This window comes from Megalops cyprinoides, chromosome 10, assembly GCF_013368585.1.
Source record: "Megalops cyprinoides isolate fMegCyp1 chromosome 10, fMegCyp1.pri, whole genome shotgun sequence".
NCBI classification, from domain to species: Eukaryota; Metazoa; Chordata; class Actinopteri; order Elopiformes; family Megalopidae; genus Megalops; species Megalops cyprinoides.
In genome coordinates this window covers 20,049,359-20,064,141 of record NC_050592.1, presented here as the reverse complement: position 1 = coordinate 20,064,141, position 14,783 = coordinate 20,049,359, and the positions used below count along the sequence as shown (strand labels likewise).

At 43.7% G+C, this 14,783-nt stretch overlaps 2 protein-coding genes across 7 annotated transcripts in view; one reads left to right on the top strand and one right to left on the bottom strand.

Moving 5' to 3' along the window:
* Positions 1–860, bottom strand: part of LOC118784302 (syndecan-2-like) — a 23,694-nt gene extending 22,834 nt beyond the window's left edge. Inside the window, exon 1 of the mRNA XM_036538484.1 lies at positions 795–860. Within this exon, the coding sequence (XP_036394377.1) occupies positions 795–806 (12 nt within the window). The 5' untranslated portion in view covers positions 807–860. The remainder of the gene's footprint in view (positions 1–794) is intronic.
* LOC118784300 (solute carrier family 45 member 4-like) overlaps positions 1–14,783 on the top strand; it is a 15,388-nt gene extending 605 nt beyond the window's left edge. Inside the window, exons 1-9 of one of the 6 annotated variants that reach the window (XM_036538477.1) lie at positions 2,697–2,937; positions 4,377–4,459; positions 6,253–6,805; positions 10,090–10,278; positions 10,672–10,851; positions 11,624–12,693; positions 13,027–13,126; positions 13,664–13,875; positions 14,299–14,783. In XM_036538477.1, the coding sequence (XP_036394370.1) occupies positions 6,571–6,805; positions 10,090–10,278; positions 10,672–10,851; positions 11,624–12,693; positions 13,027–13,126; positions 13,664–13,875; positions 14,299–14,583 (2,271 nt within the window). In that variant the 5' untranslated portion in view covers positions 2,697–2,937; positions 4,377–4,459; positions 6,253–6,570 and the 3' untranslated portion in view covers positions 14,584–14,783. Of the gene's footprint in view, positions 1–105; positions 143–2,676; positions 2,938–4,329; positions 4,460–6,252; positions 6,806–10,089; positions 10,279–10,671; positions 10,852–11,623; positions 12,694–13,026; positions 13,127–13,663; positions 13,876–14,298 lie in introns of those variants that run through there. The other 5 variants (XM_036538476.1, XM_036538481.1, XM_036538480.1 and 2 more) reach the window with 5 other exon arrangements.

Below are 14,783 nucleotides of genomic sequence, written 5' to 3'. Positions count from 1 at the left end.
GTGACGTTAGTCTAACGTTTACTAGACTGGCAATGCTCTGAGAAGAGGACTCGAGTGTGAATGCTGAAAAGGAATGTTTCATCAAAGTGGCGCCTTAATGTTTTGTACAGCATGTAAAGACATTATATGTAACGAGTGAAAAGTAAGTTACAAAAACCATTGAGAGACATTGCTTAGCATAAGCAAGCTTTCCAGTGGACAGAGTAACGTTAGCTAGTTAACGTTAACAAACTAGACTTTCAGTGACACGTCTGACAACGTGGTTCGTAAAACGGGACTACGTTAAAATAAGAATAAAACAAAGACCTTGTTAATAAGGCATATTGGCCGTTTTTAATCGCCAAAACATTTGATTGGACGTTTTAACGTTAGCAGTGCCAAATCCTGTGGCTAACTGTTAGCTAACGTAAGTTAGCTAGCTACCGTTACCTGTGTATGCAAGGCTCTGGCTGTGACTTAATGACCAAGGAAGTTAGCGTCAGCTGGCTAGGTCGTTAGCTAGTCGTGATCAGCGACGCAAATGACCACAGTAACGCTAACGATAGCTAGGTAGCTAGCAACGTGTTTGTCCTTGTTTTTCATTCTAGTTAAGACAGACATCAGATTGTGGCAGCCTGGTCGTACATTTCAGAGTACAATGTTGGTTGTCAGTTAACTAGATCTAGACGTCTTCATCAAGGCGGACAAAATCCAGAGTGTAAAATTGCTTTCCCTTGAATATGATTCCAAAGAAACCACAGCATTGTAAACGCCAGTAAATAATCTCGACTAGATTAAAAAAGAAATTAACATACGTATTTTGGCATGTCGACTTCAACCAGTCAGCAAATCACTGTTAGAATACCATTATGTTAAATTGGCTAGATTCATGTTTTGTCCTAGTTTTGATGCGCGGAACATCTTCCACGCAAAGACAGTAACCTTTGTTCTTTGGACTGCTGACTCTTCTTTGGACTTTGGATTTAGTGAGTGTAATGTCTGTACAGCCAGATTAGAGTCGATGGAAACCCCTCTGTCCAATGTCTTTGCTGGACAGCAATATATGTAATCACCAGAGGGCACTCGTGATCCGTATTATAACGTTCTGGTTTTACACTTTCAGTTTAGTTGGCTATTAACACACAACGAGGGGTGATGTGAACTTTTCTTCAAATAATGGTTTCAATTCAGCAGTTAAGAACTGAGGCACAACAAAAGCCAGCCAACAACAAAGTCTAAGGACACATCCGGGAATGGAATTGCTCACCTCAGGCTATGTACACGTCAGTCATGATGGTGTGTCTATGTCCCCATTTGCACTGTAATCAACCTCCGCTTAATTTACACCAGTATGAATACACACACTTGGGTTTAGCGAATTAACAACGGCCCTGTACTTATTTCACAAAGGATTAATTAGGATGGCCAGCATCGCTTTTAGCAGATGATTATCTGTATGGGATCCACAATATCAGCAGAAGTTGTACGTACTGTTTTCATTAGATTATGTGTATTATATGTGTACATCTCTTACACACCAAGGAATGTTATTTGCTGGCTTTAAAAGAAATTGCAAACCCTTTTAAAAATAGAATTAAAATTTTAGAAAATGATGCCCCCACTGTTGCCACACAGTGTCCTTATATGATCACCATTTGGGCTTCCTTTTTTCGCATGACTTGGGATCCAGTTTGTACTTGTCCACCAGCCCATGAACCCATTGCAATGTTGTTTGAGAGTGTAAATTCTGGTCTGGACACAATACTAAAACTGTGCACATCATAAACAATTTGTTACAAGCATGCTTCAATATGGGATCAGTCATTGGGATCAAGTCAATCAGTCATTCTAAATGACAATTCTGCACTAGAATTTTGACAATGGTGGACAGAGTGCAGCTCTGGGGAAAGGCTGGAAAACTGTCTGCTGACCCCAGGAAATGGTGGCTGAGAGACTTTGGAAAACCATGGAAAAGTAAACAAAGAGGGATAGTAATACATGAAGACAAATAAACAAAGGCATCCATCAAAATTCATTGGGAAATGAGAGCAATGAATGCCTTGGAAAATGCCATTTCCATTTTGTGTGAATTCCAAAGCAGGAAATTGGATGCCATCCAGTGTTTCATTGCTTAAAGAAATGCTTCTAGTCTAGAGTTCTTTATGTCTCCATTGGGGCTCATTGACACATTGCCTAATTGTTTATCTTTGGCATAGTGGTGAAAATATATTTCATGTGAACGGCTGATGTCTCCAAGTGGCAGCATGTGTAATGAAAATAGTAAAGGACCAAGACCAGATTTTGTGGGATGCCGTTTTCAACTCTGGATAAATCATAAATGGCTTCATTTAGGTGTACAGAAATCTGTCTGAATTCTACTGACATTTGTATAATTATCAGAATGGAGATGGCACACTTATTTTTAAATTAGCAGAGGTTACCATTCTGTTCCAAAGGACCTGGCAATCTGTTGTGTCAGAATTTTGAGTAAAGCTACAAACTGAGCAGAGAAAGCACGTGTATATTCACTCCTGCCCTGCCTTGGAGCACATTCATCCAGGCTCCGCCCCACCAGGAAATATGCAGGGACGGGGAGCTGAACCCCCTCTCCTCTACAGGGGGTGGAGCTCTGAGGGGGTGTGAGGCATTGACGGGATCGTCCACTAAAAAACTCTTCCTGACATTCCAAAACCGTGAGGATGACCCGATTCGTCCCAGCTTGACGTTTGTGCCAGTGGCGTCCAAACTGTTGGTAAAAAGTCAGGCATGCAAATTGCGTTTCCTTTGGATTACAGCCGTTTGAGGTGTAGCTGGGGAACTTTCCCTTCTCTTGTGTTGTGTTGTGTTTTGTTTTACTCTGTTTTTTGCTGTGAGCTTCAAGTCTTGGTTTGCGTATTTTCTTTTCTCTTGTGTGTGGAGTCAGCAGTCATTTGTGATACCTCTGCAGGCGGGCACCAGGTAAGCTCTCTTTTGAGCAGCTTGTTTAAAGATGACACGTGGAAAAGCTGCATTATAAGAATTCTTCTTAAATGTGAACATTTACTGCCACTCAAACATGTACCACTTTAGAATATAGGCTGTTATTAATTTAATTTCTGTTAAAATGCACAGATATGGAGAGTAGTCTGAAGCAGTTGGTATAATATTTCAGTTACTCTAATTGTACTACGATATGATAGATTGTTATTATAATTTTAAGGATAGGGAGGGATATCTTATTGATATATGTGGCAAATATATTAAATATAGTATGGGGTATAATGCTGTTCTACCCCATAGTTGTGTAACTGTAAAAAGTGCCTGGTAGTCTGTGTGAAGGCAGAAGTTCACAAATGATGATGACTTAGAGCCCTCTGGGCACTTTTCACAAAGGTGTAATTAACATATCAACTAGGGGGCAAGGGTGGGGACACTTGCCTGTTTTATGGCTAATTTAAACATTAAATACTTGTCTTTTATAGTACATATACCATGTCTCCTTATCTAATCTGAAACTTTGAGGGGTGTTGTGGTATTTAGATGTACAGCAATGGTGCAGTTTTGCAGTTGGTCTTATAACATAGCCTGTATTTTTAGATGGGTAGTGTTAGCTTGTGTCTTTGAATGAAAGGTGTGAGTGCAGTTGGTAATATGATAGCCTACAGGTTAGATCTGCGAAGGTAGAGTGAAGAATAATAAAAGGCAGCTTAGGGTACTTTCTGTGGCTTTTCTTTTACATTTGAATATGTCAGTCCTCCATTTTTAAAGGACAGTGATATTCCAGTTTATGACCAAGGTTAAGTAGATTTAGTAGTAGTCAACAACCTTAGAGGTCAGCTGAGAAATCATGTGGACTCCAGCTTCTGTGTTGTAAGTATAAAATCTTAAGAAAAAATATGTTTGCTCTGCAGAGTAACTCATATTTTTAATGGTAGAAATACATGTAAAAAGACACTTCCTGATCAGGGGGTCCTGAAGATATTGTACGCAGCCCATTTTGAGAGGGAGTAGTTTTATTTTTCCTGTGCCGTGCAGTGGTTTCCTGGCCTACCAGGGTCTGAGGGAAAGAACACCGTGTCTCTTCCACCTCAGGCACATTAGCCGGGACTCATTCTCCCTATTCAATCTCAGTATGGAATTTGCAAGCATGTTCATTCTTGTTGGGCAGAGCAGGGAATGGTGTTTCTTTGGCCATTTCTGTAACACTGAGCTTGAAGAGGACCAGCTTTGCACAACGGCAGTCACATTTACCTTGACTGCACATGACTGTTCTCCCAATTGAAACACCTCTGTGGAGTCTGTACTGAACAGGAGTAACTGATGATGGAGTTAAATCTGCTTATCAGTTCAGTGTGTGTTGTGGTTTTTCAGCATGAGCTTCCCCAAGTTATGTAGCCTAATACGATTGGATCTCTAAGAGCAATTCAGGTGAATACCTGTCTCAGAGATACAGCAGCAGCGACCTGCCCAGGACCCTAACCCACAGCCTTCTGGTTACAAGGTCAGTTTCCTTATTTCTGTGTGTCACCCACTTGAGGAATGCAATACACCCATGCAGGTCCTCGGTCACCATTTCCAGCTTGATCTGAAATTGGCCTGAATTCATGTGAGATATTTTTTTTTATTGGAAATGGTATGCCCTTGCTTGTAAGTCTGTTAATTTTTAAAAGTGTTTTGCGGTTGGTGCTGGAAGTTCAGCATTGTACTCGAATATTTTTTTCTATCCTTTTCACTGTGTGTGAAAATTTAACATTGTTTAACAAATGTTTCTGTTTGAGGCTTACAGTAAATATCACTGTCATAGACATGTACTTGTGAATGCATATAGAATTTCTTTTACTTACTTAATACTTCAAAGGGTTTTACTTATGTTTGTGCATAATCTGCCCTTTAGCTATTTCTTATTAATATGTGTTAATGAAAATTGATGTGGTTTTAGTATTTACATTTATTGTCATTCAGCAGACACTCTTATCCAGAGTGACTTATGGATATGTAAAATTCTGTTGTCTGTCCTGCGGGACATAATTTGATATATACATGATGTAATATAATCTTTCTGAACTATCACATTTTTGATACATAGCCCCAAATAGTTTGTGGTTTCTTCTGGTGCAGTTTAGATTTGCCATAGGCCTAGTCCACTTTTAGAAGACTGGATTGGATGAATTAAGATAACATTTTGATAATGTTATGGGCAAATTATTACCATGAGGACTATGAAATGATCTAGAATCATATTCTTAGTGCATGTATTTCAGAGAGGTTTGAAGGATTGAAAAGCCATAGTAAACACTTGTCAGAATGAGTGCTACATAGCTCATGCCTCTGTTTATAGTCATGGTTGAGCTTGCTTCTGCCTGGGAAAAGCTGGTGATGTGTGCCAAAATGCAAATATAGAAAGACAGCCTTGTTAAATCTTCAGTATTCCTGAGGCTCAGTTGTTAGACGCACATTAACATGTTCAAAGGGTACATCCCTGGGGAAGTGTATGGCCTAAAGGAATTTCTTATTATGGTTCACTGTTTTACCCAGGGATTCAAAAAAATTGTCTGTCCTCGTGTTTTTAGCTGTAATTGTAGGAAAAACTGCATATAGGCCAAACAGCCCTTCAGGAGTGATAAATATCGACCCGGTAAGAGAATTGTCCATTTTATCCTACAGACCTCATCAGTCTCTTTGTGTACAGGCTGCAATGCCAGTAGTGCTTCCTTATTAAGAGCACTGCAAACTTTACAACAGTTCAGCCAACTTGAAATGGCAAAAGAAGGCATTTTATTTGAAGGACACACAAACATATCTAGCGTTCATCCAGACCCCATGAGTCCAGCTGGAAATGGTGAGCTGCGTTTTGAGTGTGGAGGTTCTCAAATTAACTAGGGAGCATACAGCAATGGTTATATCTAATAACCAGGATGCTGAAGGATCGAGTCCTAGGCAGAGCACTGCTGTGGTAGCTTTGAAGAGGGTATTTGCTCTGAACAGCTTCAGTAAATGTCCAGTTATGTAAATGGGTCATGTGTAAGCTATAAGCTGTGTCAGTCACTCTGGATAAAGAGGGGTGTGCTGCTCAGTTCTGTGCAAAGACAAGATGAGAGATCTGGTGCAACATATATCACTGGTGTAGAATAGTATATTTGATCTGTAACATCATTTTAAATGCAGTATGTTTTCTAACAGGGGAGTTTCACAAATGCCCTGTGTGAAAGCTATCTGACCTTGTGTGGAACCCGGCTAAATCCTCTCTTTATCTCTCTCTTTCTCTCTCTCTTTGGGCGGTGGTTGATGAGTCAGGCGCTTCATGGGGCTCTACGGAGGAGTTCTCGTCTGTGTACCCCTCACCGCCCACTTCAGCGTGTCCTCCACAGAAATCATGACCCTTGTGTTAACTCAATGGCCACTGATATGGATGTTCACTCACTTTAACAGACCGTAAAGAGAACAGACCGCTGACGGAGGAATGTATCTGTGCCTTGCGCGGTCTCTGGAGGATCTCTGATCACCAGGACAGGGGAAGATAACCACAGCGGTGGACGCCAGCGAGGAGGGATCGTTGCTCTTCTTGTTTTTCCTTTCCCTGGGAACAGAGTGTTCTCTCCAGCTCTCGTGCACATGCCGGCAACCATGGCCCCCCAGAGTGCTGGCTCGGACCTGGTTCCAGTTCCAGCGCGGGACGTGGTGGTGGTCCCGGTTAAGGAGCCAGAGAGCCCGGATGGATCGGTGAGCGAGGGCTCCGTCAACCGGATCCCCATGCGGAAATGGGTCATGCACGGAGCCGTCATGTTTGGGCGCGAGTTCTGCTACGCCATGGAGACAGCTCTGGTCACGCCAGTGCTGCTGCAGATAGGTAGGCCCGAATCAGGGGCCGAGCATGGCTCCCTGAGGAGCCATCACGCATCAACTTTCCTGTTATTTTTACAAATGCAGTGTGATTTCAGTGTTGAAGAAGACCTTTAACTCTTGATAATTTTTGGGTGAAATCATTGGTTTGTCCATTGGTACGTGTTAGGGGATGTAGAAGGCAAAAGAGAAGAAATTGCTACAGGCAGGTTTAAATGAGTAACCTACCAATATTGGGTACTACATATTTTCTTTTTGCTCCAGATAGGCATAGATTTTTGTTGAAGTAATCTGTTCTTGCATAAACAGAACTTATGTTGTGGATTGCACCAATTTTGCACAGAAGGAAGGAAGTACTAGAGTGTCCTCCAGAGTCAACTTACTTTCACAGGACGTACCTCCCAGTGAGATGTCTGTGTATCTTGTGCTGTGTTATTATGGCATTAACAACTGCAGGAGCCAGAAGCAAAGGAGTGTGTTTTTGGTGATCATTATTGTTATATTTAAGTAGGCACTTTTATGCTTCCTCTGTGTCCAGAGTATTTCATAACCAAAGGGGATATAGGGTTGATACAGTTCTTAACAGTCTCTTAAAGCTGAATAGGAGTCATTACGTAATATAGATAGATGGGAAAATGAGGCCTTGTGAACTTTACTATCAATCACTCACTTGAATGAACCAATCAAAAGACATTTCTCCACATAGCTGAACAATATGAATGGTTCAGATCAGTTCATCATTGATAGCAGCATTCAATTTGTGATGCTTCACTCTCTCATCACTGTCAGTATGCATTTACTTCCACCTGTCTTTGAGGCTTGTAAAATGTGGACATGTTGGAGATATCGCCCTCAAAAATGATTGAGTGTGCCCAATCCATTAGGCCACCATATGTAAAAACCTCACAAGGCAGCTCTGGCATTGTAGCCTGATCTGGGCTGAACATATACCTAACACTGTGGTGAAATAATGGACAGTCTGTCATGCTGTAACGCAGGCTTGCCCCATCAGAAAGGAAGCCAGAAATGTTAACTATTTGCAGCATCAGCAAGAAAGCGGCCATTTTCAGGAGTGTTCGCCTCTAATACAAAAAAGGGACAATGGGTGTCTACAAAGTTTGGTAGGTATGATGGGAACGTGTGAGTCGGCACATTTCTGGCTTCTCGTTTTCCTGTTGTGTAGAATTTGAGAGGGAGTTGAACACAAAATTATCAGCTGGTGTGGCCACACGGGAGCTGTTTTTTGTAGAGGGGCGCCTGTACAGGTTTACAAATTGGTGGAATTTTAGGGTGTCTATTTGTGTTCAGCAGAGTTCCACTTCGTACAATACCTCACACAGTTTTTGAGATATTAATGTAAGATATATCAATGGCATAAACAATTGTAATTTTAAGTCTGTTTCTGAGTGATTTGACAAATGGTTTTGGAAAAACAGGTCTACCGTTTGAAAAGTGAGAGAATATTTCTTGGTATCTAGAGGCTAGAGGGGGCACTGAACATAATATTTGAGTGTTTGCAGTTTTTTTTTTTTTGCCTCAGCATGTTGTTACCTGCAGAGAAACTGGGTGTGAATAAATGACAAACATGCTGAAACAGGTAGATAGACAATTTATGACTCAAAGGGTAATATTATGTAACAGTGGAAAGTTTTATAGCTTAACAGCAGGTACTGCAAATTCATTATCCTGAACATTGTGTGGTGATGAGCTGGACTGTGAGGACAGCAAAGAAATTGCCTAATCTATGGCATTGTTGATATGGCATGAAAGGGCCATAAAGCATGTCTTGATTCTGATTTCCCTTTGATACCACATAGAATTGTTTTACTTTATATGATTGTCATTTAGTAGACACTTATCCAGAGCGACATAGGTTACCAATAGTACTTTGCCCAAGGGTATAACAGCAGTGCCTACAGCAGTAACTACATAATAAGATGGTAAAGTCTTCTTCACAAAGAATAAAGGTACAGATGTGATTATTTTCCAGTTTAGCCTAATGTAGCTGTCCAGGTTAAATCCATTTAATTTTCTCCATGTTGATTTCCTCACTAATCATGGCACTGGCTGGGTGTATACAGTATCCTCCAGAGCTTTCATTAAGCTACTGTTTGTAAATACATCAAAATTTATAGAAACATAGACATAACTTCACTTAACTCCACATCCATCAGCTGACCACCATAACGTACAGTGTAGCAGTTCATAAATGTACATGATTAAGTGGATCAGTGTTTGGGATAAATGAAAACTTGATTAGGACTGAAGCATGTAAGAGCATTAATAACTGATGCTAGAGTAGTGTATTCAGATTTCTCTGATTTTGTGTGAGGTTGGATCAGTCAAGCAACTTGGATATTCAGGTTCTTCTCATCAAAACTTTGATTGTCATATTATTGTACGCATGTTAGCATTAAATGGTTTCCCTCATCATTTGGTAGAGATAAAATGTATTATCTTAAAGGATGTTTTGTTTATCTTGTTCAAGAACTCCGAGACCAAATCGCCTGCAGGAAAAATGAAGCAATGAACTATGAAGAAACTATTTATCTGAGATTAAAACAGAGACAGTACTGTTTTGTGTGGGCAACAGGGGAAAAGGTTTTAGACCATGCAAAACTGATGCTTAGGAAAACATTACAGGATAATATGAAATACCCCACAGGTGACAAACCACACAACAGGAATAATCTGAAACGAGGATTATTGTTTATTCGGGCATTTGTGAAAATTAAAGGTCATGGGGTGATGAAGACTAGCATTTACAGTGTCTTATGTTATTAGTGCATTACTTTAGATATAATGATCAAATAATAAGGTCAAATGGTCAATTTCATGTATGTTGAAAAAGGAAAACAAGAATCTCCTTCAGTCTCCTCTAATGCATAGGAGCCTTTTCACTCCACTCACAGCTATGTTGGCTCTGTACACCAAAGGAACATGTTTGAGTTTAATGTTTGCTGTGCAGCAGGGTTGGCAAATTCAGCTCCAGGGCTGCTGGTATAATGGGGTGGAGCTTTTGCATGCTGTTAATCACAGAGTTGTAGTATTTTTCCCTCCAGGATTTAGTGTATGGCCTTACTCTGCATAGTAGGTATTACGCAGCATCTCAAATCAATGATTTTCTGACAACATATGGTGGCAAAACTCATTCTGGGGTTCCTCCCTTTAGCTTAGCTTGCAAGTGATGTGTATGAATGAGGATGAACTATGTGAAGGATAGGCTGGAGTGAAAGGTCTTCGCTGGGTGTGTGAAGTAGCTGAGCCCTGTTTGTCGTTGGCCACCCCCAGGTCTTCCAGAGCAGTACTACAGCCTGACGTGGTTCCTGAGCCCCATCCTGGGCCTGATTTTCACCCCCCTGATTGGCTCAGCCAGCGATCGCTGCACTCTGAAATGGGGGCGGCGCCGGCCTTTCATACTGGTACTCTGTGTGGGCGTGCTGCTGGGTGTGGCGCTCTTCCTCAATGGTTCCCTCATAGGTGAGAAGGAGCACCATGTGCGGTCAAAGAGCCAATCATAAAATGTATCCAGTCCGTAAACCTGTCCAGGATTTGTATGATTGCTCAGCTCAAAAATAATAATGTGCAAAATGTCTGTAGATGATATATCCCAATATATGCTCTCTCTGCCTTATGACACATGCTGTCCCTGTTAACTTACAGGCTAGTGTCACATGTTAAAGTGTTAAAGTCATGTGTGTGTGTGTGTGTGTGTGTGTGTATATATATATATATATATATGAGTTGTTATAACAGCTATAATTACCTCAAGTTGAAAGTTAAAGATTGCTGAATAAACACATTATCACAGCTGAAAGGTCTCTTGGGTCCCCAGTTATCGAGGAGGAAGTGTTGTGTCTCACTGGGTTTCAGGTCTGGCCATTGGGGACGTGCCGGGCAGCCAGCCTATTGGTATCGTGCTGACGGTGCTGGGCGTGGTGGTGCTGGACTTCTGCGCCGATGCTGCCGAGGGGCCAATCAGGGCCTACCTGCTGGACGTAGCCAGCACTGATGAACAGGACATGGCTCTCAACATCCACGCCTTTGCAGCCGGTATGAGGGTGCTCCTTTGCAGAACATTAGAGATATATGTGTTTAAAATGCTTCAAAATGTGTCATGTGAAGAAATAAAAACCCTGTGTGTAGACTCAAGTGTGTTTTCAGAAATAAGAAATGGGGCTGACCACATGCTTCCGCTGAAATGTATTGTAAACATACATTGTTGTCACTCCTTTATAGGAAGGATTCCAAGATTTATTATACCTCTACAGTCTGTACAGTGCATCCACACACATTTTGCCCTGCTTCCGGCACTCCCCGGCTGCAGATGGTATCATACAGTGGGATTGCATTTCACATACCAATTGCCCGCTGGCTTCCAAAATATCCCATATTTTCAAATATTTCCAAAACCTTGAAGAATCTAATTTGCAAGGTTGACAGAGTATCCCCTTGTTTTGTTTACTTTTCAGATGTTTATGCCTCCAAATGTTTCTTTTTGAGCTTCATAAAACTAAAATAACTTGATTTGTGAACTTCAAAAGACACAGGAGTACTTACTTTTTGTGAAATTAACTGACTATCCCTGAATCATCGCTAATTGGGCCTTTGAAGTACCCCTTTTATACAGAATATTACCAGAAACTATATATTTCCTTGTTTCATTATTCCTTACACCCCTGTAATATGCTGTAATGTGCATTAAGTGTGTGTGTTTGTGTGCATTAATGTGTGTGCAAATATGTGCATTGTGCATCTGAGTGTGTGTGCCTGTGTATATATGTGAATAAATGTGTGTTTGTGCATTATGTGTGTGTGTGCACAGGGCTTGGAGGAGCAGTGGGATACATGTTGGGGGGCCTGGACTGGACCAACACGCTGCTAGGAAAAGCCTTCAGGTCTCAGGAGCAGGTTCTCTTCTTCTTCGCCTCCATCCTGTTTGTCGTCTCTGTGGGACTGCACCTGTTCAGCATCAAGGAGCAGAGGTACTGCTCACTGCAGGGCAGTCTGGAGGATGAGGCCGACGCCTCTTCCTCCGCTTCGCCCTCGTCCCCGCAGCAGGACACGATCGCTGAGCAGCCGCCTGGCTCCCCGTTTCAGCAGGACAGCAGCGGCTTCCTGGCCGTGGACCTAGTGAGGAGCAAGAGTGACTCCATGTTGGCCATGCCCAACACCACGCCGGTGCTGGAGCTGGACCAGGAGCCCCTCTTCCTGAGCGAGATCGAGCCCTCTCTCTTCCAGGACGCCCCGCCCTCCGCTGCCGGGACCCCTCCCCGGAGGAGCAGCAGCGTGGGCGGCCCGGAGGCCCTGCGCCCCCTCCTCACCCTCCACGCCGCCAGGCAGCAAGAGCCCCGCAAGGGGGAGGAGCCGCGGCCCGGCACCCGGCCGTTCGGCGGACAGCCCAACGGAGAGATGGCCCTGGCGGTCGGGCCGCCGCGGGCCGGCGCGAGGCCGTGCGGGGCGTTGGTCCGCCGCCGGCGCCACCACTCCTTCTACCGCCAGCCCTCCTTCACCTTCGTCTACCCCGGCCGCATCGGCTACCGCCATTGCCGCCGCCGGCAGACCTACAGCGCCGCGACCATCAAGCCCTCGCGCAGCATGGGCGACATCTACGAGATGCAGCGCCGCCACTTCAAGCAGCAGCAGGAGCAGCAGCAGCGCGCCCGCGGGCGTAAGCGGCGGGGCGTGGACGCCCACCCGCTCAAGGACGACGAGGAGAGCGAGGAGGGCGAGACGGAGACCACGGTGCGCCTGCTCTGGCTCTCCATGCTGAAGATGCCGCCCCAGCTGCTGCGCCTCTGCATATGCCACCTGCTCACCTGGTTCTCCATCATCGCCCAGGCCGTCTTCTACACCGACTTCATGGGCCAGGTCATCTATGGGGGCAGCCCCACGGTAAGTGCGCAAACTGGTCTTTCAATCAAGCTATCGAGAAATGTTGTGCCTTTACTACGAAAGTGAAGCTTGCTGATTATCTTTCAGACTGTTGTATCCTGTACAGGAGAGAAGTTTCCAAAAAATGTATCTTTTGCATGCCATGATTATGTATTTAGAATGAGTTACACGTCACTTCATTCTCCTAGCACAGTAGTCTCTAAAAGGGCAAAAATTGTGACTGGAACGGATAGATCCTCAGGTTAATCTGATTCTGAGAGCTTGTCTTCTCCATTAATTCAGCTGTTAATGCTTTAGTCACAGAATTGAGGTGGACTTTTCTTCTTGCTGTAGGCTGTAGAAAACTCCACTGCCCAGCAGGACTACCAAAGAGGGGTGCAAATGGGCTGCTGGGGGCTGGTTATCTACGCTGCCACTGCAGCCATCTGCTCAGGTGTGCGACCATGTACTCTTACACACACACACACACTCACACACACACACACAAAACACTGGTGCTGTGCCTGACTTCAGTCTGTCAGTCTCTTGCTGATTTTTTTTGCTCCACCCTCTCCTCTATATTGCTTGATTAGCCTGATCGATTCTTAATTTATTTTGTTTTATTTACTTTTGTAAATGACACATGCCATTTTATGGTTATACTGGAAGTACTTCAGTTTATTGTGTTTTTAGAGATGTAGACGTATACTGCTAATTGCCTGATTGGGGTAATAATATCTGGGGAATAAGTTGCAACAAAAACTACCATACATGCCAGCCATCAGCGAACTGACTTTGAGTTCCCTGTTTTAAACCACTTGTTAAATGAAACACCAGATTAAATCATTTACAGCAAGTGGAAATTGAGATTACCCCAAACAGCAGCGCCTAGTGGTAAAATCCAGTACTGACCTGTGTGAGCGTCCTTTGGGGTGGCGGGTAAGAGGAGTGAATGTCTGTCTCTTGGTGACTTCAAACTGTTGGCTTGCAGCTTTACTTCAGAAGTACTTGGACCATTACGATCTCAGCATCAAGATCATCTATATCCTGGGCACGCTGGGCTTCTCAGTTGGCACGGCCACCATGGCCATCTTCCCCAATGTCTACGTTGCCATGGTGATGATTAGCACCATGGGGGTCATCTCCATGAGCATCTCCTACTGCCCGTACGCCCTTTTAGGCCAGTACCATGACCTGGATGAGGTAAGGCGCTGCCTTCAAAAGCAGGTGGTCGTAGCAGCGCCACCTGGCTTTTCTGATAGTTTAGTTCATTCAAGTCTGAGTCTCACAAAATGTTTTCCAGTTTCAGATTAAATCCACACTTTAAGTAAAAATAACACTTTCGTTGGTGGATGCAGGTGTTTGTAAAATATTTTTAGACTTTTTACCATTGCGAAAAAATGTTCTGGGGATACCAGCATTGAAACAGTAGATGGGAACCAGTAATTGAAATGTGGCTTGTTGTTTTGAGTAGAAAGGAACATACAACTGTGCATAAGGCTTGAAATTATGCGATCTTGGTATCCCACGTTTGCTATTGAGTCAATGCTCCTATTGTTTGTAATCTTATTGTGTGATGATTGGCTGTTTGCTGTTTGACTGATTGACTGATTGATTGTCACACAGTACATTCATCACAGTCCTGGGAACTCCAAGCGAGGGTTTGGCATAGACTGCGCCATCCTCACCTGCCAGGTGTACATCTCCCAGATCCTGGTGGCCTCAGCACTGGGAGCAGTGGTGGACGCGGTGGGCACCGTGAGGGTCATTCCCGTGGTGGCCTCTGTGGGCTCTTTCCTTGGCTTCCTCACCTCTACATTTCTGGTCGTCTACCCCAACCCACAGGATGAGGACAAGAACGACGAGGACGAGGACGAGGAAGAGCAGGAGCAAGACCTGGTGCCAACTTAGCTGGGCAAGAGCAATGCCACTTATAAACAAAGAGTCCTCATGCTTTTGCACAAGTTGCCCCCCCCCCCCCCCACCAGCCTGTGACAGTCAGTTTTGACAGTCAAAACCCAAGATACAGCAATAGCAGGAAGCTTATAGCCCTGTGGTCTTTGCCAATGCCCCTGAGGGCCCCCAGACGGCATTTGATGTAGTGGCCAGGG